This window comes from Pangasianodon hypophthalmus, chromosome 15 (genome assembly GCF_027358585.1).
Source record: "Pangasianodon hypophthalmus isolate fPanHyp1 chromosome 15, fPanHyp1.pri, whole genome shotgun sequence".
NCBI classification, from domain to species: domain Eukaryota; kingdom Metazoa; phylum Chordata; class Actinopteri; order Siluriformes; family Pangasiidae; genus Pangasianodon; species Pangasianodon hypophthalmus.
The window spans coordinates 20,309,389-20,333,603 of NC_069724.1; the positions used below are offsets into that span (position 1 = coordinate 20,309,389).

Below are 24,215 nucleotides of genomic sequence, written 5' to 3' on the forward strand. Positions count from 1 at the left end.
TTTATTCTTATCCATAATCTTTTTTAATGTTTTTTTTTTTTAACCCCATGCCCATTTTTTTGGTCAGAGACATTTTATAATATGTGTCTTACTGTATAGCTTTCCACCACAAAGACCCAATAATATTGTATGCAACTGGTGTTCCTTTTTATTATCAAGAAAAGTAGGCTCTTTATTAATTAAAGCTAAAGAAGCATTCAAGCATATGGTAATTCTCATTCCAAGCAGTATTTTGTAGCGCTTTATTGTGTATCAGTCAGCTTCAATGTATTGCCAGGGTTTGTGAGTTCAACATGAAATCACTGGAAAATCCCAGTGCAAGCATCCAGTCCCACCAGTAATGATATAGTCGTATGGAAAAAGTAATGTCTATACGAAAGAATGTTAATATGCGGGAAGGAAAATGTATATTATGTATATTTATGTACTTCAGAGTATATAATCATGAGAGAAGAAGAGAAGCGTTACTGACCTCTAAATAATACTGTAATCTAATGCAGTCTCTGGAAATATACGAGCAACTTCAAGCTACACAATTTTCCCAACATTTAAACTAGGGAATCTAAATTTGGAGACCTAATTCCAGTTGCAGATTCCTAATGAACTGTTTATTTGCATCCTAACCTGTAGACTCTTCCTTTATATGTATGTTTTACACTATATGGCTAAAAGTTTATGGATACCTGATCATCACACACACTTATGAACATAATCATGCTGCTTTTGTTTTCACAATTATCTTAAATCGATTAAACGCAGTAACTGTTTCCTAACAGGACCGTTTTATCAGACAAGGAACGCATCATGACTCAAATGCACATGCAGATAACATGCAGATTCCTATAACAAATCAGGCGCAAAAGTTTATATGGCTATTATTCTTCTATTTAACAGATTATTAAAAGGGTCATCTTTTGAATCGTTTGATTGTATAAAAATTTTATTCCGACTGGCCTTAATTGGTTAACACTATTCGGATTGAGATGCGTACATGACACGTTTTTTTATTCCGATTGAGCTATCAGTTGTCAGGTAGCAGAGACAGCGACAGTTGCGGCGAATGTGTTTATTAAAAGCTACTGGCAGGTACAACCAAATCCAAATCATACACAAAAATCAGAGTCAAGCAACAGGCAAAAGGTCAGGCGATGTTATCATCAACAGGTTATCAAAGAACGAGGTTGGGATCACAACACAAGAGAACAAACGTGGGTTAAAACGAGAAGTAGCAAACGTGAATCAAAGGCTTGGTATGTCAGATGTGTAACAGAGCTGAACGAATACTTCACGGTGTGTGTGTGTGTGTTTGGAGTGTGCCTATATAGGTGACGTGCTAATTGAGTCGAGGTGTGTGTGATCATTAATGCGGTGAACTTGAACGTATGAGCTGGGAGTTGGGTGTCTGTGGTGGTCATTGTAAGCGGAGGTGCATTCTGGGAAATGGAGTCTAAACTGTAACTGATGTGATAACAATTAGACCTCAATTAGATCTCTGCTGTTAGCTACATTTTTTATATATCTGGGCTGCTTTCACCACAAATCCTAGCTATTAGCAAGGATTAATTTCCCCAGAGTTATTAGCCTGCTAGAAAACATTTAAGAGATTAGCGATATGCTGTAGCTGTTGGTATTCAGATGTTTGCTCAATGTTAGGAATACTAATTTCCTGCCAGTTAACAGAATTTAGGATACAGACTTACTTTTTTGTGAGTTTTTCTTTCATACTTGTTTGGACTTTTCTTTTTTAATGAATAAAGAATTTATCCATTTATTTGCCGTAGGTCATTGATGCACCAAGTGAATTTTTTGATTTTCTATAAATAACTAATAACAAAGCTGAGTTTTGGCCAAAAACACTACCAACAATATCCTCTTAGTAACTAACTGAGTCTTTTCTAGCAGGTTATGGGAGGCATCACAGGACTTATGGTGATGTATTTTGGATAATGTAATGTTCATATGCTATATGTGCTGTGTTATATCAGTCAACAACACATAAATTCCAGTGTTTCAAGAAAATATCATCACCAATATGGATAGTCAGTACATTCTCGGAGTCCCTAGTGGGCAATTTACTGCGTTTCTTTCTTCTATGACACATCTCAACCTCACTGACCAGCGGAGGGAACTCCTTTTCTGTTACTTAGTCTCCTTAACCTTTGATGTCTTCTTTCCTGCTACTATATATCTTTCTGTCAAATGCTAAGGACTTCATTTAAAGTAATATGTGAATCTCTGCAACTCACAGCCAGCTGTGAAACTTGGGGTGAAAGGTTAGAGATTGTATTCCAAGCTCACTTTTCTCATCCATTTTCTCTCAGACACTCTCTTCACATGCTTTCCATTCCAGTGTTCGCACATTTATCACTCTTTTAGTAAGTGCGTAAATGTTTTTGTAGGCCAAACTGAACTCAAAATTCTCACCTGATTTACAAAAGTTTACTCCACAAAAGGCAAAGAGCTGAACGGAACTGGAGCGGTGGAAGGGCGCCTCCTAATCACGGCATGTGCTAAACCTTCCAATAATGCAGCTTAGCCACTGCAGCGTGTCGGCTACCATATACACAAACTTCATAACTCTTCCTTCTTTAATATGATGCCATTTCTTTTGTTCTAATTGAATGGTGAGGTTTATTTGTCTTAATTTATGGATTTGTTGTGGATTGCTTTCTTTCAAGTTGTTAATTTGAAATGACTGTCTCAAAATTTTCATAAAATTTTTATGTGAAATAAATAAATAAATAAGCTAATTACACTTGTCACCGTAATCTGTATATAAAATTGTAGTGACATAGGCCAACTGCATGACTTGAAGTCAATCAATCCAGATAAACATTAGTGAGTGTCCTCATACATAGATCTACACAAACTCCAGCACTCTCGTAGGATAAGAATGTTTTTCCAAACTAAATCGATTTTTACGCATACCAGTTTTCTTATGTAAACATTTCTGTGACCAATAAACAAATTATGAATAAATTCGTTTGTATCCTAGCTTGATAAATGAGGCCCACTGATTCTAAAATGCTGCCTTTTTATTTCCAGTCACGGCCCTGTCCTTTGCCACTATGTGACTCTGTGCAGATTAAGCAGACAGGAGGGCATGTGCTCGGGGAATGTACTGTATGGTACTCTAATCATCCAGAACAAGCTAACCCATCCACATGCAGGCAAAAAAACAACAGAAGTATTATTCTATTCATTCCTGTAGCAACTCACATTGATTATCTGGCTTTGATCACTTAGACAAAACCTCTTCTCAAAGCTCTTACAAACCTGATGGGAAAATCTGGCTAGACGACAGCAGAACCATCAACGACCCGGAGAAAGCCATCATCTGTCAGCATCAGCCAAACACTCCGCCCACTTAGGTGTCCCGAAAGTGAATTGTTTGGGATTGTATTGCGCAGAAAATTTCCTGGAGCTCTGTATTGTTAAAATCATATTAGATTTTATACCTTATATGCACTTATAGTTGAGGGCAAAAGTTTGTATCCCCTATGGTTTTTGAATGGAAAAAAAAATGCACTATTTACAAAAAAATAGAATTCCAAAATGTTAAAAATGAAATGTGGGGTATACTGTAACAAGACAACAAGCAAATCAAAAGGCAATGGAAAAATATAAAGAAAGAAGTGTATGAGATTTGAAGAGGAAGAGGTGGACTTGCCCAGCTATCTGGCAGAGATAGAACAGATCCATTAGTATGAACAAGCAGGGTGAATATAATGACTGACAGGAGCCAAATGCTGCTTAAAGCATACAAAACAGGTTGCATGCTGTTATAAATGCATGCAAATTTTAGACATGGATATCTCCTAAATTTTGTCTTGAGCAGATGAAAACTTGGCTATAAATAGTCTGATAATGAGAACGGGTCTATATATAAATCAATCAATAATCAGATTTACTTCTTTAGCATAAATATTAGATTAATTGTTCTTATTTTACAGTTTGATTTGAAACTGTCCATCTGACAATTTAAATAAAAGTAAAAAAAAAAAAAAAAAAAAAAAAAAAAGAAAGCAGATTAACAGGTTACATGATTCGTAAACTAATTATGCAATTAGTTTGATTATTTGGCTAAAATCCAGGTGTTTTTTAATCAACCTTGATGAAAAATTAAATGAGATGGAGCATGTACAGTATACATACATGCATCCCTAATACCAACACACATATACACTTTATGACCGAAAGTTTGTGGACATCTGACCATCACACCCTTATGTGCTTGTTGAACATCCCATTCCAGATTTAGTCCCCCTTTGCTGTTATAATAACCTCCATTCTTCTGGGAAGGCTTTCCACTAGCTTTTGGAACATGGCCAATTTATGCCAAAGGTGCGTAGTGGGGTTGAGGTCAGAGCTTTGTGCGGGCCACTCAAGCTCGTCATGGAGCTCGCTTTGTGCACATTGTCATGCTGGAACATGTTTTGGCCCCTTAGCTCCAGTGATGGGAAACTGTAATGCTATAGCATACAAAGACATTCTATACAACTGCGTGTTTCCAGTTTTGGGGAAGGTCCACATATGGGTGTGATGATGAGGTGTCCACAAACTTTTAGCCATATAGTGTAAATGTTCATATACAAGCACTTGGCACTTCTCTAGTACAGAATGTACAAAGGAAAGTTAATGGCCTCTGGCATAAATGTTACTCTGGCACAAATCATTACGCTTTGTTTTATTCTTGAAGCTCAGTGACTGGAACCAGCAGATAACAGAGAATGAAATGATGCGCTAAAGAAAAAAGCTGTAGAAGAGAAACAGAATGGATGTATTTATTATTTACAGAGAATAAGAATGAGACAGTGCACAGATTTCTGGCTTTTTTTGTTTAAAGGCCTCTTTAATATCATTAACGTTGAGCCCCTTATCCAAGATGGTGCATAGGTATTTATTCCAACTTTTTGTGCACTTTTTGGTTAGGGCAGCGCTTGAAAAAAGCAGAATCATCTTTTTATTTTTAGGAGGATGTTCATTTACATTCAGTTGTTATTTCATACAGTTGTATGTAATGTGTATTGGGGTGTAACCCAATGTCATTACTGTATCTGTATCTGTTTAGTACTCTAAATATCTTAGATCTGTATCTGTATTTACAATCAAAGTGGGTGCAGTGTAAACTAGAATTTTTTGTCCTTTTTTTCCTTTCTTGATTTTCATTTTGGAATTAAAAAAAAACCAGCACTGTCAGCATGTTCTGGTAATTCATAACTGGTCTCAACTAGAGACTGGTTTTAATCCCACTCACGCAGTTATTTTATATGTGTGTACCTGCCTGCAAAATTTATTTCCAAAAATATAAATAAACTAGTAGCCTATTTTAAACCACCTCGGCCTGACCAGGCAGTTACTAAGGATGAATGAATTAACACTGCAAATGTATCTTGTTCATGTTAAGGACATTGTTATGGTCATTGTTTGTCTGTATTTGTATATGTTTATTCTGAATAATGTATTCATATTCAGTTACAACTGTACACTAGGCGAAATTCTTTTTTACTTTTCACACATAAAGCACCTTTTACTTACACTCTTACTGTATCTAGTCAAAGGGCACTGTGTGTTTGTGTGTCTTTGTAAGTGAAGTAAGTGAAGGGTTAAAGTTTGAGAGAAATCTGATAGATTGAAATGTGATAGAGAGTAATGAAGGATAGCAAACAGCGAGATGCATATCATAACTCCGTTTCATTCCATTCCTCAGTAATCAGCAGGGGAAATCAAGAACACAATGGGACTGCAGGGAAAAAACAGACTCGCTCCTATGCAATCACTCCTAATCTATTTGGGTAATTATAGCGAGTGTTAACAAGTGGGAGGCTGGTCTCCCGTGTGGTAGTGTACTAATGTGGAGTGATGAGCCCATAGTGAGGGTCTGTCTCTGACTGGCACTGCCCGATGTACCGTGTGCCCACGACTCCTGTACACACAGCTGAGTCTCGGACGTGGGTTTTCACTGGACGATCAATCACCGCTCCCTCAATACCCACTGAGTGCCTGAGCTCCGTTTGAGGCTCCACACACACATACACTCACACCTTCTGCAGAGCCATTTTTTCTGATCCAATTCACTTTCTGACACTCTGCAGAGTACATTTTTCACTCGTATGTTTGCACACCTTGCATATTTACACACTTTACAGGGTGATATACCAGATACTATGCATCATTTTTGTCATAGACTGTGAAGCACAGACTTCAGTATGAACTCTTGCATTTTTTGCAGTAACACCCTTCATCCAGACTGCATGTATTTTAGCCAGTACGAGATGTACTCTATACAATCAACTCCAAAAGTATTGGCACCCTTCAAGACACCAGGACAAAATTACAGCCAAACTGAACATCGTTGAAATCATTCGCAGACGCATTTACAGAAGACGGAATGTGGTACTCACGAAAATCCAGTTCATCCAGTTTAGTTCAGATAAATGTTTGGATGTTACGAGAGCTCCTGATTTTGTGTGAATTTACATTTAAGGAGACTCACTCGAATAATAGGCTTCAAATCATGTAATCATATTTCCATTTTAAACTGATATATTTGCGCATGTGGAGACATAACCTTCAAATAATGGTGATATGGGAAAGACTGTGGAACTGTAAAGTACAACTGGTCCAGAGGCCCTTGTGAAGATTGACAGCATCATGAATCTGTGAATTTAGACCCAAACCTGGTTGCTTCTCCCATGAGGTTATGAATTGCCCATAGACTGATCATAAACAGATCTTTAAGATAACTGCTGCAAATTTACATCCAAATCAATATAGAAATGGGTGTGGGAACATGGAATTGAAGAGGACAGTCCACATGCATTTAATCTAGAAATATAAGAGAGCTTTAAATCCTTTTGTATAAATGAGTGGTCCAAGATCACTCTACAACAGACTCAGTGTTGTTCTCCACCAAATATTAATTATGAGAATCTCGATAATTAGCAGTGCACTACCAAAGAAAACCTAATTTGAAAAAACATTGTGTTAAAATAATACTATACAGCACCAGCATGCATATATATATATATATATATATATATATATATATATATACCTATAAACCTATAAAGCATTAAACGGTCTCGCTCCGCAGTATTTAAGCGATATGTTAGTACCTTACGTTCCGCCGCGCCTACTTCGCTCTAAGGATGCAGGCTGTCTATCAGTACCACGCATTGCCAAAACCACGGCAGGGGGCAGAGCTTTCTCTTACCAAGCCCCAAAATTATGGAATAGCCTCCCAGTTAATGTACGTGAAGCAGACACGGTCTCAGTGTTTAAGTCGAGGTTGAAGACTTATTTATTTAACCTAGCATTTAGCGACTAGTGTTTTTATCAAAGGAGTAGATCTGGGGGACTCGTGGATGTTGAGTTTTATCTCCACACGGTGACTGTGAGTGTACCTAACCACTTTCCTTCTCCTTCTGCCGAGCTACACTCCTGAGCTGCCGGTGATCTAGACCCCCCTACGCTCGGACCAGATGAGCATCACTCCTGAGCTGCTGGTAATCCAGACCTCCCCCCCCTTCACTCTGGACCTGTCCACCGGCAATGCTTCATACTGCCACGAAAACGCTTCAGCTGTTTTCCATGGACTACACCAACACACATTGTGCTCACACACACGCACACTACAGTGTAAACCCATATGAGGATGGGTTCTCTGTTGAGCCTGGTTCCTCTCAAGGTTTCTTCCTATCACCATCTCAGGGAGTTTTTCCTTGCCACCGTCGCCCTGCTTGCTCATCAGAGACGGCACACACACACTTCACTTTACTTTTGTTTGTGTAAAGCTGTTTTGAGACAATGACCTTTGTAAAAAGCGCTATACAAATAAAAATGAATTGAATTGAATTGAATTATATATATGTGTGTAAGCTTAAAACTGCAGGGTTGTTAATTTTTATAATATAATAATTTTTGCTCATTTTCAGGAATGGTGACAATAATTCTATAACTGTCTGCATATGTTGTGTATATTTTGTGAAATCTGCATATTGTTGTATTACTATTCTGATTCACTATCCTGATTCAGTTATTCTTTCCAGGAGACTTTCACAGCTTCTACAGTTTTATGTTTTTGGCTCCTGAAATAAACACCAAAGACAACATAACTAGAGAAATTTATTTAGCTATCTAGCTGCTAGCGATGATACAGAGGGCCAAACAGTGGGCCAGAAGTAACTTTAGCAGTACATATAACCAGCACGTCAACAAAAGAATGTTAACTATAGCCGATCCAAGCTGCCTATATTTCTACCCTGTAATATTGATCCACTGCTCCTCTTGGGTCTGTTATAAAATATATCTCTTTCAGAGCAATCTGTAGAACAACAATTCACAGTGCTTGGCAGCCTCCAGTCTCTCTCTCTCTCTCTCTCTCTCTCTCTCTCGCTGTCATTCACTCTCCCCATCCCTGCTCCATTACTCTAGGATCAAATAAGGTTTTTTATCATTGCTCCTAAAACAGACCATTACTTGGGTTATTACCGTGCCTGGCCTTTCACCTGGCTCATGTGTGCTCCTCTGCTGCTTCCCCTGGCCGTCACACACAAATACACACACACAGACACACGTGTAGAAACAGGTGCACCAGGGGATAAGGCTCAGCTGTTTTCGCTCTACTGACTTACAATTTATAAGCTCTTGCTACACCATATGCATATTGTCTGATTTTAAAATAAAATGGCTAAAATCCTTAAATTAATTAACATTTTTCTGTTCAAACTATTAGAAATAATGATATATCTGAGGAACAATTGAAACATAAATGTTCAAACAGTGGCCTCATTTATTAAGCTAGATACAAATGGATTTATTCATAAATTGTTCACAAGAGCATTTACAGCAGAAATGTGGTACTTATGAAAGTCTAATTAGTTTGGAAAAAAGATCTCATGAGAGTAAATTTACTGATGTGAAAATTGATCGGCTTCAGTTGGCATCAGTTACTACACTTTTATATACAGATTATGCTGTCAAGTTTAAAAAGTTTTAAATACTGATTTAATGACATTTTTGTGAAACTCAGTTGCTTCATATTAATGACTTAAAAGAAAGTAATCTACACAAATCTATAAATTAATACGAATAAGACTAGCTTCTCAATTACGACGAGAGAAATGTCGCTGTATAAAAGGAGGAACGGTGAGTGTGTGTCTATAGTAGTGGACATGCTGCAATGGCTGAATGAATTCTAGTATCACTACCTGGCTTCTAGACTTTTCAACTGCTCATGTTTCTAAGTTCATTGCGAAGTCTTGCCATTCCTAGAATGTGTGTAAGTACTGAGCTTTTGTTATTGCTGATTGCCTTGTTGTATATCTGACCCTTGCACTGTCTTTGGATTAATGTTTGGTTTCATTTTGCCCATGTTTATCATTATCGGCCGTGATCTTTACCTCTATTACAACTTTGATTCTAGATCACATTTATTTTGTGTGCCAGAATTTGTATTAAATCTTTTGCACGTGGATCTTCACCCTGCCTCGGCATCCCATATGTTAGCTTGCTGGCTAAGAAACTAATGTCGATAAACTCTGCCAGCCACCATAGGTTCAGGGAGGTTGGGCTTCATGTACACAAGCATGGCTGGGAGTTGGAGTAAAGAAATCAGTCTAATGATTTTGTAGTAAAATCTCGTAACTGTTAGATCCCTAATTCAACCCAACGCACTTGTTGAAAGTTAATTACAACATACAAGAGAATAATGAGTTGAAAAAATAAGCACATCAACTGATCCTGATAATTCCATAATAAAGCTTTTCGGTTTTCACACATTTGTCCTTACAGACAAGAACTGAGACCAAATTAACTCCAAACCAACGAGCTGTGAAATAAGGGAAAGCAAAAATTCAGCAACCAACCAACTCGTATGTACGTGGAATCATACTGTGGGCCAAATCTGTTTCACACTAAAGGCAGGGATGGAGAATTATGTTAGAGACAGGACCAGAGCTGTAGGATTGGGACAGATAAGTGTGTGAGTTCTCAGCGGGATCTGGTAATGAGAGAGGGAAGGATGTGCGACACTGAAAAAAACAAGCCTGCCCAAAACCTCTGCCATCAATAAAAACGGGACAGCTTACACATGCATATGCAAGCTCGCAGGCATGCACAGACCTGTATACACACACATACACACACACAGACACACATTTGCTGCCGCTTCGGGAGCACAAATTCTCTAAATCAGTCTCCATCAGCACCCATCTGTGTTGATGAAATACCAAAATCCATATGTTGCTCAGTGCTTTTTAATGAACTTCCCTTTTACGACAGCATCAAGACAGATGACTCCTGTTCTGTCTCTCATATCTGATTCTCTTTTTCTGTCCCTATGTAAACTGTAAGGCTATAATACACAGTGCATGGTAAGTGCTACACCCACGCCTAGCCACTGAAGCTTGGCATGACAGTGCATAGTTTCAGTGCTGCTATTGTACCTCCAGGACAGGTGTCTCTTGGACCATTTTTTCTGAGGTGCCAGCGCTCGTCTTCTCCTGCCAGCCGTTGTCTCCGGCTCGGACATGTCTGGCAGCGAACAGCGTGGTGTCTTCATTAAACCTAGGGTGGCCTGGTCTGAAGGAAAAAAACAAACACACAATTTAGTCATGCTAATACAGGGCTATTGCTCATTTCTAGTAAAACACTAATTCATTAATTAATTCATTCATCTTCCTACGGTTTCTTTTCTGGTAGGGGTTGTGGTGGCAACGGGTTGAGGAAGCTTGTTCAATGCATGTCACAAGAATGTTTTCGTAAAAAACTTTCAGTTTGGAAGTCCAGTCAGGTGGCAGTAATTTTTTTTCCTGAACTGAACAGTTTCCATGTTTAATTTCCATGTGATATGCATTAAGGGAGAGTCTAAAGACAGCCTTAGCATCTCCAATCTCATGCTTCATTCAAAAACACTCATATTCACCATGTATAATTTCACATGTACACCCAATAATAACTACTTTTATTTGGAAAATTTGTATTTTCCTAATTCAAATTTCTGTGAAAGTTGAAGCAGTACTTATGTTTATATGGCGTCTCCCAGAGAAGTTCATCAGTTAGTGCTTGATGCTAAGTGTAATACACACTATATGATTATAGTCATATGGTATCTTTTCTTAGTTAGTAATTACCAACGAAGCTGAGGGAATTGTTGCTACCTCTGATGGTTTCGTTTTGTTTTATTTTTCACTGTAACTGTGTTCGTATAAAAGACTTACTGGCTACATGCTAACCAGCTAAATCGGCAACCTCGGCTATTAGCTAGCTAAGGTCAATGTCAGTATGTCCCAGTTGCTTAGCAATAGTGTTCTCACAACCTTAACCACTTGAATGGCAAGTCTATCATGTGTTCACTGTCCACAACTTTTCAAAGTGTAGAAAGAGTGACTTTAAATTCCATTCTTTTCCAAATTCCAAAACCTTGTAATATTCTCGTAATGCTCAATGAAGGAGGATTCCAAGACTTCGCAAAAGAAATTATTCATACCATTTAGAAAATGCCACTGTGTCTCATTAATATTACATTTACAAATATGTACGTAAAGTTATGGACATTTTAAAGTGTTCTTCACAACAACCCATGTGCATGGTTCGGATAAAGAATAATTACTTAATAATAAATAATTACTTAATTATTAATCAAATTTATCTACAGCATTTTTGCTTGTCCCAGCTCACTATAACTATAGTACCTTAAAATGTAATTGTTAAAATACTTGAAACATCCTTTTCCATGAGCTGTCCATTATAGGTTATGAAAAATGTACATTTTAGTTCACCTGAACACATTCACCCCTATGGAATATTTTGAATATTCAACAAGTCATATGTTCAACAGGACGTCGCACCATCTGAATTTCCTGAAGATCATGGGAAGAAGAAAACTAAGTTCTCTCATTTTTTTTCTTTATTCTTAATGAATGATATTGCGTGATGAGGTTATGCTGAAAGTACAACCCTGTTACCCAAATTATAGATTGAAAGTGAATTACTGATTTATAATAAAACAAATTTATGAAAATCATTAGACTGTCCTTAATGTCCTCTTGCCATTAGAGTGGATGCTAGTTAGCCACATTTTGTGTATTGGCTAACTATATGCTAAAATACTAAATTTTCCATTTTCCATCCAATATTGAAAAATAATAATGTATAAAGTTACAAGTATTGAATTGCACAGCAATCACAAAATCACCCAGTTCATCTCTCAGGTTCAAAATGGTTTTGTAGAACTGCAAAGAAAAGTCAAACATCCTCAGGCCCTTTTTTAATGTTTACTGTTCATTCTGACTTAGTATTTACTTTAAGACATTAATTAATGCAAAATAATGACAAGAAGATTGCTATCCTACTGTGCTTATTAGCTTGGTAATTAATATTTCCATTTTATTAGCTTTAGATATCTGTGCTCAGACAGGCCTTATGGGAAGTATGTCAAATATCTAGCTATCATAAAAGCTGAATTAAGCACACTTAGCACAGAGATAATGACATAAAGATAAGTGAGTCTGCATAACGAATCACCACGCACAACAGTAAAAATTAGTCCCTGATGAGATATGTAAATAATAGCACAACACAATTTCCACACTGCATTAGCAGGCCCATAGAATTCATAAATTAGTTTTGGGGTCTTGTTCTACGCCCTGTGCAAAATAATCTTTCCACTATTGTAATTTAGAGGTGTGACTTTAACAAAAAGAAACCATCAAAATCTTTAACAATCTGTAAGACGCTCAGAATATGTGATGTTGCAAACAGACACCCACCAAACACTCCGGTCTCCTCCAGGCCTCCGAATCGCTGCATGGCTTTAATCGCCTTGGTCAGGGCCTCCTTGGTCTGCAGTTGGCCGGTCACAGGGTCAGCGGGTGGGAGGTATCCGAACTTACTCAGCCAATCCTGTATACACAGAGAAAAGGGGATTCTTAAGAGTTTTGTTTCACTCCATAAGAATTTATATAAATTTGTATACAGCATACTCAGCATGAAAAGCATATCAAATACTTAGTATTGTACATTATTATGCGCTTCTGCTTATCATCGTTTTCACTGCTGTCCCAGTCTCTCAGAGCAGCATATGCATGTGCCTAAGCCTCACTGTCTCTCTGTGTTATTTAAGTGACAACCATCTGCTCGATTTCCCTCCACTGCTCAAACACAATCAAATACACCGCAAATGTATTTTATACCAATAACAACAATTTAAACTTCTGGATAAACATTAACTAATAATTGATTTTGGTTTCATACACTATGCCTCTGGGGCATCTTTATTTGGTGGCTGCTGTGAATTAAATCTCAGAGTGGCTTGAATTTCAATGTTGTTTTGACAGGTATGTATAAATGCTGAATTACTCAGATCAATAACACAGGCCATCTTCACTGACACCACCTCAACAAATTCCATTATTAAAATTGCTTTGTGTTTACACAGCAATCTCAGCAAGGAATGAAATACTAAAGAAGTCAAATCTCTACCTACGCTTCTAAGCATTTAGGAGATCTTCTAGTCACATATCAAGCATTAGTGTGGGCTAAATTTCACTATTAATGTGGTTTCTCAAATGAAAAATACATTTTACGCCTTGACTAGGCTGTTATCAGTCCATAAAATGATTTTGTCTTCCATCCAGGTGTGACATCTCTCACTGGCAACTTTTTTTCAGTGTAAAGACAGAGAAGGGGAAAAGGAATGTGCATACAGTGGGGTCCTAAAGTCTGAGATCACACTGAAAATCTGGGATTACAGAATTAGGGAAATAGAATCTAAAACAAAGTATCCAATGTTCAATATCTTGAATGTTTAATCTTCAAAATTCTGCACTAATTGTAGGCAAAATTGTGATCTTGACCATGTTAAATCCTTTGTACACAAAGACGACATTTTTCTTGGGTTCTATCCCTTCCACTGAAGCATGTGTCAGGAGGCCGAGATGGCTGCAGCTGTAGTTTATGCTTTTATTAAAAAGACAGGCATACAGATAAAAAAAAGTCAGGCGATGAACAAACAGACTTGGGCAGAATAAACAAGGTTCCAAAAAAACAGAATATCATGCATGAGAAAACAAGGATTGATATGTCAACAGTGGAACAGAGGATGATACTTCACTTCTTCAGATTGTTGGTGAGTGGCTTATATAGTGTGTGTGTGTGTGTGTGTGTGTGTGAGTGATTGAGCCCAGGTCTAGTCAGTAATCAGTTAAGTTGGAGTGTGACATGGAGCATGTGGCTTGGGATGTGTAGTCCTTGAGGTCCATGTTTGTAAACTGCAGTGCATTCTGGGAACTGGAGTTCAATGCAGATTCTGGCCTTGACATACCAATGACACTCTGATGGATTTGATGTAACATGGATTATCAGGTTTTATACAAATGTGTGAAGTCCATGCCAGCTTGAGTGCACACTGTCATTAAAGCAAAAGGGGGACAAAAGGGGGACATATCAAATAGTAAAATTCTAAAATTCTCATTTTAGACCCCACTGTATATAATTATATATAATTTTATATCTTTCACAAAATCACCCTAGGTTTGGTGTTGGGTTACTTCCTGCCACTACCTATCTAACCAGTATTTGAACTTTGTCTTTCCCCTCATGTTTCATACTTCTAATATTAATCAATTTTAAGGTTTGAGGTGATACCATTATACCATTATTATTCCAACCTACTGCCATTTTGTACTCTACTTAGATTGGTTACTTTTGTATTAAATGAATAAAACATGTAAATTTGACCAAAAAGGTTACAGGTTTGAACCAGTCTAACAATCCATTAAGAGCATAAATAAGTTTATACAGTGCTTCAGCATGACCTTAAATTATTTATATTCAAAGGTCATGTTGAAACCTTGCTCCAGACTAACTCAGCTAATTAAAATAGTCTTCAGAGAAAAACCATACATAGACTAATCTAGCCGCATTAATTGTCTAAAAATGTCAACGTACATTGATGACACTAATCAGACTGTTCAACATGAGCGATTAAGAAGCTGAGATGGCAGTTGATCTCGGGAAGATAGATGGTCTCAAACACAGCCGGAACATAAGCGATTTATAAAATGCTTTGTTTATTGTTGCAAAGGTCACTTATGAGCTGAAAACTATTTGTTATACTGTTTATTAAGTCACATAAAATCAATAAAGAAGACAACCTAACAGCAACCATGTTTCAATACACAGAAATCAGAGGAATGCGTACGAATTTGAGTGCAGAAACATAACACAGCATATATAAAAACATATATACAATCAGATTCTTTACTCAAGTAAAGTGTAGTTATATATCTACTCTGGTTATACAACAAATAGTCTGGTAAAAGGTGAAGTTGTTGAATTTTTCACTCAAAAGAAAGAATTAATTAAGAATAAACTCTTAATTTTACTTAAAGCATGAAAGTAAACGCAGAAAAAAGATTCACAAAGAAAAATATGTCTGCCTCAAATCACACTGACTTTATCTAGTAAATTAGTGCTTCTTTCACTAAGGAGCCAAAGAAAAACATTAGCTAAAGCTAACTAACAACAGCTTTATTCCTAATCTCTCAAATGCTAGCTAGCATGATAAAAACCCTGATGATACAAACTAGCTGAATGCTAATAGCTGGCTGTCACAATACAAACTGCCTGAATACAAAGTGTATGTAGCAAGACTGCTGGTATTGTGGCAGCTAGGACCATGAGAAAACTTTACCTAAGGCTAACTAACAACAGATTTGTTCCTAATCTCTCAACTGTTAGCTAGCATGACACAAACTAGCCTCATTTTTATTGTGGCAGCTAGGAACATGAGAAAACTTTACCTAAGGCTAACTGACAACAGATTTGTTCCTAATCTCTCAACTGTTCGCTAGCATGACACAAACAAGCCTCATTTGTACTGTGGCAGCTAGGAACATGAGAAAACTTTACCTAAGGCTAACTAACAACAGATTTGTTCCTAATCTCTCAACTGTTCGCTAGCATGACACAAACTAGCCTAATGTCATTTGTATTGTGGCAGCTAGCTATCAGCATTCAGCTAGTTTTGCTGTCTCATTCTTGCTGTTAAAGTTTAGATTTGTTAGGAACTGTCTGATGCTCAAAGGTCAAATTGTAATATATGATTATAGAGAAATATAGTGATATATTGTTTGAAAAAGCAGTGAGTAGAAAGTAGAAAATGTACTAATTAAACGTCAGAGGATTTAGGTAAACCTCGAAGCATAGATACCTAAAAACCAGACTTGAGAACAGTAACAAAGTAACGGTACATAATTCGTGAATATACCATATGATCACATAAGACATAATAACAATATATAAAAGATGGATAATCAAATGCTACATTTACTCAGTTACATTTACTTAACTAACTTATTTTTCAACTGTACTTCACGAGTAGTCCTGCTCATTTTTACTTGTTCAAACAAACAAGATTTTTCAGTCCTATTCTTAGTTCTATGGTCTCCATCTTACATGACTCCACCAATGAAATGTTGCCAGTCATTTTAAGATCAACAATGGATGAGATGGATATATCTATGGAGAAAACTAGTGATTCAGCAGAGGTGGGGAGCGGCTGACTACATAGTGAAAATGTATTTTCCCTACAGACTGTCAGAAATAATGGCTACGTGTTTTGAACCGCACCTGCCTGCGGTCGTGACAAATGAGTCCGCGGCCGCCTGACTAAACTTAAAAATAGTAAGAGAAACAATTTCAAACCCATCAGAACAAAGATGGAACAGATCAACCTGTGTTTAATTCACACTGATAATGTAATCTGTGTGTGGTTGGGGAATTTCTTCCTTTATTTTTGTCCCTTTTTGGTTCACCATTTTGGAGCTGTCTTTGCCATTGTGTTTGTGACAGCCTACGGCATTGCTGCTTATATTTACTTTGAAATAGCTAATTTAAGGCTTACCTAATGTTAAAATGATCAGTTTTTGACAACACCGTATATCAATCTACAACCGCCTGACATGACCTCTATAATTTGTTTAACCCGAGCCTGCCCAACTTCTGGGCAAACCCACAACCACCCACTGACGCACTAAGGAATTCTTCAATTTGTCCCTTTAAAGAAATCCTTAAAAATTGAATGTAGAGAGTTACAACAGTGTTTCCTTTCAGAACAGGTTCCAAGTAAGAGATTTTTAGAATTCTAGCACCATCCAAACAACCACTGAGTAAATGTGTGTTAAGTTGTGTGTTTTAAAGTCTCTTTTTAAAGATGATGAAGCTGTATTCTCGATTCTGATTGGTCAGAAGGTTTTGGTTAATTTTCTAACAGTACTTATGACTGAAAGGCAAATTATAGGTATATATTAACACACTTGTTCTAATATTATCATTTCTATACTAACAGCACATTCACAGGGACTTGTACGGTGGACATACTACATAACCTAAAGCTAACAAACAAATTTAAAAAACGTTATGTAACAAAGAAAGACATAACGGCAAGGTTGTCTGTAACGAGATGTTTATTTACTATTTATGGAAGGAGTCTCCACTGTCAGCACTTTGTAGCAGTCAGTTTTCCACCATGGGAAAGTCCTCAGGATTTTTGGTTGCATTTTTCAGTAACATGACAAGCTATGTTTTTTTTTTTGTATTATTTAACTTAAATTTAAAAAAAAAAGGAGGCTGGTGAGGGATGACGGTTTAAAGCTGCTATAACATACGTGATAACAGGAACTGACATGTTTCATGGATATTCCACAATGTTAAATGTAACAATAAATGGATAAAATACTTTAATAAACAGAAATTATAAAATGGCAAATTACTGTGGTATAAGAAGAATAAAATACTTTTGGGCATGCTGCTATTGGAAAATAATCAACTTTGGGGTGGTAACAGTAACTACACACCATGTTGATTATTTTCCTTTAACAGCATGCCCCCACATGTTTTATTCCTTACATATTGGTCTGAATCTTGTGTAATGAGTAACATGCTACTTCACAAGATGGATTCTCCATTTTACTCAAGTGGCTATTTGGATGATGACCTTTACTTGACTCATTCTTCAAAATAATAGTACTTTGAGCCATTCTATTCTTCTCACCTCTGATATATGTCTAACTTAAACTTTTGACAGGAGTCAATTTTTGGAGACCTTGAGCCAGACAAAAACCGCAGACATTACTGTGCTCAGTGAGGCCGCTGTGATAATGACAGTAATACAAGCGCACAAAGCACAGCGTTTGACTCCATGACACAGTGGACACTATGGAGAGAACAGAGCTATTTCTGCCCATCATTACAAAAGTTCTTTAACACACCCCAACCCACAGACTGAAGTAAACAACTCCAAAAAGCTGGCGTATACGTCTGCTGGCGTATCGTGACCCTCTGCTGTGTTCACTGTGGGATTTGGAGATCTAGCTTCTAGCTAACACAATTTGTGTGTTGACAAACTAGCCAGCTGTGGCAGATTGTAGAGAAAGGGCTTAGTGTGTTTGCGTGAGCTTTCCTCCCGCTGTCTCGAAAAATCAATACATGACAAGTAACACTGCTCACCTCGTGCTTTGTCTCTCGCTTTATCTCAAACCTGCATCCACAGCTCGCACAAACCAATACGCAACACAGTAGGGTTATTAATTTCCTGACAAGCCTAGCTTTTAGAACATGCATGAATTTAATCAACTGGATTATTGGGCAAAATTAATAGTGTCGACTTCCTTATTGAAAAGATTTTCATGACAGATCTTTTACTCAAATGAACATTTTGGAGTTATTTATAGTTAAGTGGGTAGCAATATCATGAGAAGCTTCATTAGCATCACATTATGATAATGAGATGTCTCATTGTGGCATCATCTGGTTCGCTTTCTAATGTGAAAAATTCCAAGAAAAGGCAGACTACTACTGTATTTTTGGCAAAGCCAATGCTCTTATTGTATTATCCAGCCATGGGAAGAGCTAAAATGATTCTGGTGCCTAGTGTCACAGCTTGTCAGGGTGTCCCTGAGACAATATTTTATAAAATATCTCCTCCACCAAGGTGCTGGCTTTGTCCATAGACTCCTTTCTCTCCCACTCTCACTCACTCTCTCTCTCTTTCTCTTATGCTCCCGGGGAAGGTGAGTTGACTGCAATGTCAGGAATCCTGAAGCCTGGCATCTATCTCAGTCCAAACAAGATTTTCCCTACTGATGAGAAAGCTGGCCTTAACTTTCTAAGACCCCTTGCATTTTTATGAAGGCCCCAAGCGAAGAAAGAGACCATATCAGACCTTCACCTTATCTGGGTGAGTGACGGACTCTTCTAACAAGCTGTACAACAGATCCAAACAGAAATAATTAAAAATGCACAGTACTAAGTGCATTAGGTGGGAGATATTCCCCAAATTTGAACAGGTAAAGCTGTTCCTTTAGGTTTTTCCTCCATGTGAACGTCTTCAGGACAGAGGACGCTGTGGTTTTTTTGTGAGTTCTCATTAACATGACAAGCCATTTTTTGTCTTATTACTTTCAAGATCTAGAAAAAAAGAGATGCTGGTGATCATTAGAGACTGATCTGTTACAATGTAAGTGATAACAGGTACTAACTTGTTTTGTGAATGTTCCACAACATTTAATGTAAAAAAAAATGGACAAAAAGTATTATTTTGTTGCATTAATCAATTTTGAAAAAATAATCGTTGCAAACTGTTGTGGTATAAGAAGAATAAAACACCATGGAAAACATATTGGAAACAGCAAAATACAGTATAATGCTAAAAATATTCTCATTTCTGGGTATTAATGATATGCAGCATATAAATGACTGCATGATGGACATATTAACCATATTTTTTTAATTTAAGTCTTTTACAAACTTATCACAAGGATTTTTCAAATGTTTCAATATAATAAAATTAATACTCAAAATATATTAAAAAAATATATGATATAAACCTGAAAGGACATGACATACATTTAAAAAAATAAAATAAAATAAACATTTATCATGAATAATGAGGAGGTGTTGTACCAGAAGAAGGTGTGTACAGGACATTTAAAAAAAAATGCTCCTAGAATTATTAATTTTGTTCGCCCATGCTCACGATATTTTCTAATGAACTGGTTCTGTTTCCAAAAACATAAACAAATTAGTAATTTAAATTGCAGCGATGTTGTTACTAAGAATACATGACTGCATAGCATTGCACGAGCACACAGTATGCTCCCATAGCATTGAAAGACCTACAGCTGCTCTGTTTTACCATGTAGTTTTCAAACGTGATGCCCAATTTATGCTTGATGGATCAGCAGGAGCAAGCGAAAGTGCTGTCAAAATGATGTAATCATGGTTGTTGTGTAACTACATTTTGATCCATACGCTTATTCCATCATTGTTAACATAGCCCTTAAGGCTGAAAGCCTAAACAAGGTTTCTAACAAAACCAGGGTTGAACGTGCAACAGTTTCAGAGTAACATTTTAAGGTGAATATTTCAGCTTTCCTTGTAGTTTTTTTCAAAGCAGACAGAAAATGTCCCTAGTAGAAATGTAAAATTCTCTTCCAGAGTCTCAAGACCGATGTTTATGTGCAACCTAATGATTAATTAAAAATCTGACTTAGGTGTACATTAAACTTTATTAGATTTAGATTTTAATTGAGCTGTTAGTCAGATTTTTAATCATTAGGTTGCACATAAACATCTGTTATTACCTTTTACCTTTGAGAGAGTAAAAAGAAAGGCTGCTAAGGGAATGACTGTTAATAGCTGCTGTAAGTAAACAGTGACAGGGACCAACTTGTTTTGTGGACATTCCATAACATTAAATGTAACTGTAAAATGATAAAAAGCCAACAACTGGGCCAACTGTCATTGGTAGAGATTTGAAAATCTCCTCTAGTGTCTCAATAGCTATGTCTATGATTAGTTAATAATCTGACCGACAGCTCAATCAGATCCTGATCCTCATGTACACCTATATCAAAATAATCCAAATGAAATTTCTATGAAATAAACAACAATCATGTAAATATTTGAATCCGATGATTCCGATGAAAATAAATTAGTTCATGTTAGATGGTATCCCCTTACACTCGGTCTTCATAACACACTCACAAACATTGTGTAAATCTTTTATGAGGCTTAATGAGAGGCTTAATTAAAAATAAAAACATGGAGTGAGGATTGATGCAGTCAGTGTTGTCTTTTTATGTTAGAGAAAAGAGAGAAGAACCTATAATTATGGGTAGATTATAAAAAATTAGACATTTTACCCCTTGACCCCTAATTAATCTCTACTAACACTGCGTTCATGAAGCTTTTAGATAGCTATGATTTTTTTCACTGATTTATCTGATATAATTGGCTATATCAGCGCTAGTGTATACCTTCTCTATAGTTGGAGAAGGTATACACTAGTGCCTCTGAATGTCATAGTATTAAATGAACGAAATTTGTTTGCCATTTTAATTTTAAGACAAAAAAGAATTCATGAATCTGACCTATTTGTTTCTTAGACAAGCATGTGGAAACTAGAAACTATATATATCACGTCTACTCCATGCTCCAGATACAATGAACTAGAAGTCACATGATCTGCTACCTCGTTCTAGTTCCCCAGACTTTTAGCCACCACCACCTGTTCCCAATTAGCACATTTCCCATAAATAGCCCAGACATTCAGTGAATCTACGTGAAGTCTCGCTCCTAGCATTCCACTAGTGACATTACTGAGTCTTTATTTGCATAGATGCCTTTCCAGTGTTGACCCTGTCCGTTTTGTTGAGATCTGTCTAGCCTAGTTAGATCCGTCTTCTGATCTCCTGATACAGTGCCTGTTTATCAACTTTGATTTTGGTTTGCTTTCAGATTTGTCTGCTTCATTCTATAAAACCCTGCACTTGCATCCAAACCCTGTTTGACCCTGACAACACTGCACCAACTGAGTGCTGTTTGCACTTGTTCTTTGTGCTTTTGTTGATATTTTGCCCTGTGACTTTGTTTTGGTTCTAGTCCTGTCTCTGCCCCTAACCTGTCATTGGTTTGTTCCCTAAATGTGTGCACCTGTTCCATGTTTAGCCCTTGATTAGACTGTCTGTTTCTATCCTGCTCTTTCTTTGTCTCATTGCAAGCCTTATCATGCTTTACATCTGTATGTCTATCCCTAGTTCTCTTTGTTTCCAAGTCATGTTTCCCGAGTGCCATGTTTCTTTATTTAGAGTTTCCTGGTTTTGTCTCTCAAGTTTTCTTTGGTTATGATTATGGATAATCCTAGTTTGCTGCCGTCTGCCTGTGTACTCGAACCTGCTATGTATTCTGATGATGATTCATGGATTACCCTGAATAAATATCACGCCAATCATCGCATTTGCATCGTGCCTTCACTTACTGCATGGTGCTTTATAATAGTTTTTAATGCCAACGGACCAGCACTTCAGCTGAGAAACAAATTCCATGCTCCTATATTACATGGAAACTTCCACAGAGGCTGTATCAAACTTAAAGAATGCTTTGTCAGTCAAGATAAACTAATAACATTAAACATAATGATAAAAAAGACAACAAAATGTTAGCAGGCAGCTAGAAAAAACAGAATATTACCATGAAAGCCCTAGTGTATGAATGAGCCATTTGTGCTCATTTGTGTCCGGATGTGCACAAAGCAACTGTAATAAAACAGCAAGGCAAAAGTCCAGTGTAACCACTATTTAATAATTAGCAGTTCCTCTAAACTTCTTGTTTTCTATTGGTTCACAAGACTCATGAATCCTGTGAATTCACATGTCAAAGCTGACCTAGCTAAAGCTGGCACAAAGCAAAAGTAATTGCTACCAGTAGCAATTGTGCCTTTTATGTTACCCGTCCTTTCCCCTTCAGTGAATTGTTTTATCTGAAAAGGTAGAAGTGAATAGTTTTCAGGTGTCTCTTGTATCGTCATAGCAAATGTTCAGAAGTCGTAAATACAGGCTAAAATGTAGATCTCAAGTCTCAAAAGTCCATCCATTATGGTAACTGAGTATTTTTCTCATATACTCATGTAAGGTCATATATACTACATAAAACCTCTAGATCCAACTCACAGGTTTTGACACAAACCTTGAATAAATCGTCCAGCATTATAAAAGATTTATGCAATTATAATGCAGATTTATGAATGTTTAAGTGTTATAAAGCCCCAAAGTAGGCAGCCTTCAAATAAAGTGTTAGTATGCTTTGCTGAGCTTGACTTGTTTAAAACACTGTACATTTTCTTGAGCATGCATGTAAATGTAGACTCCCAATAGTATGCCAAGTATGAGATATGTTTAAATGTCTCATTTGGATGCTGTAATCGAATTGACTCGTTCAAATTTTCAAAATCTCTGTATGCCAATATAGCCATACTGTATATCATCCACAGGCATGTGCCTGAAAAACAGGTCACAAAGCACAGCACTGTTTGGATGGTATAAGAATTAAAGTTTTAATAAAACTGTTTGCAGATTTATTCGCTGTATACTGTACGTTCATAAAAGAAATCGGTACTGAAGGCGATCCATGGAATTTACTTTACAGTTAAAGGAGTCTCTGGCTACAAAATGTTTGTGAACTATTGCTCTGCCACCATTACACCATTACACAGCACAGAGAGAAGTTTAACAGGTTAACACACATAGCGAGGCTGAGAGTCAGAGACGCTGTTCCGGCGGTAGCAATAAAAGGTACCTTTCAGAAAGCGTGGTGTAAAAGGTGAGAGGGCTGGAGAAGCACATACCTCAAATGGGCTTGTCTACTAAACAAAAATATCATATGTGAAGGAAAGCTTTTGAAATGGAAATGGGAGGAAAATCGTTTTTCTGTTTCCTGTCTAGGGAGAGGCACGGCAATGAATCAGGAAGGAATAAAAGCTGAGAAGTATTCTGAAGATGACCTCTCTCTTCATCTAGTTCACGTTCACTTTTTCTGCCGAGCTGAGTCAGTCCCTCCTGGAGCTCCATCCACCAGCCATCCGATCCATCTGCTGCGCCCAGGTTTGCGGAGCAGGAGAACACCCACAGGGTATGGGACATTAAAAGAGGCCGGTTCTCCTGTTTTTCCAATCAAATCCCTCTGCACATTCCACTAGATTGCGCAAACATGATTTTTTGTGTGCGCCTGAGGGCCGTGTGTTTGTTTTGGCCAATTTTATATACGCATGCTACAATCCATAGGGGAGTAAGACAGAGTGGCGTACGCAGGAGACACCCATTAAACAAAGTGACAGGCCTGTTCTGCTCTCTGCCCACGTTCAACACATGAGA

The 24,215-nt window shown here is 37.2% G+C and overlaps 1 protein-coding gene across 1 annotated transcript in view; it reads right to left on the reverse strand.

Annotated features, from left to right (window-relative positions):
* mmp17a (matrix metallopeptidase 17a) overlaps positions 1-24,215 on the reverse strand; it is a 75,516-nt gene that overhangs the window by 23,344 nt on the left and 27,957 nt on the right. The window contains exons 2-3 of the mRNA XM_026929063.3: positions 12,774-12,906; positions 10,449-10,584 (exon numbers count right to left, since the gene is read on the reverse strand). Coding sequence (XP_026784864.3) covers positions 10,449-10,584; positions 12,774-12,906 — 269 coding nt within the window. The remainder of the gene's footprint in view (positions 1-10,448; positions 10,585-12,773; positions 12,907-24,215) is intronic.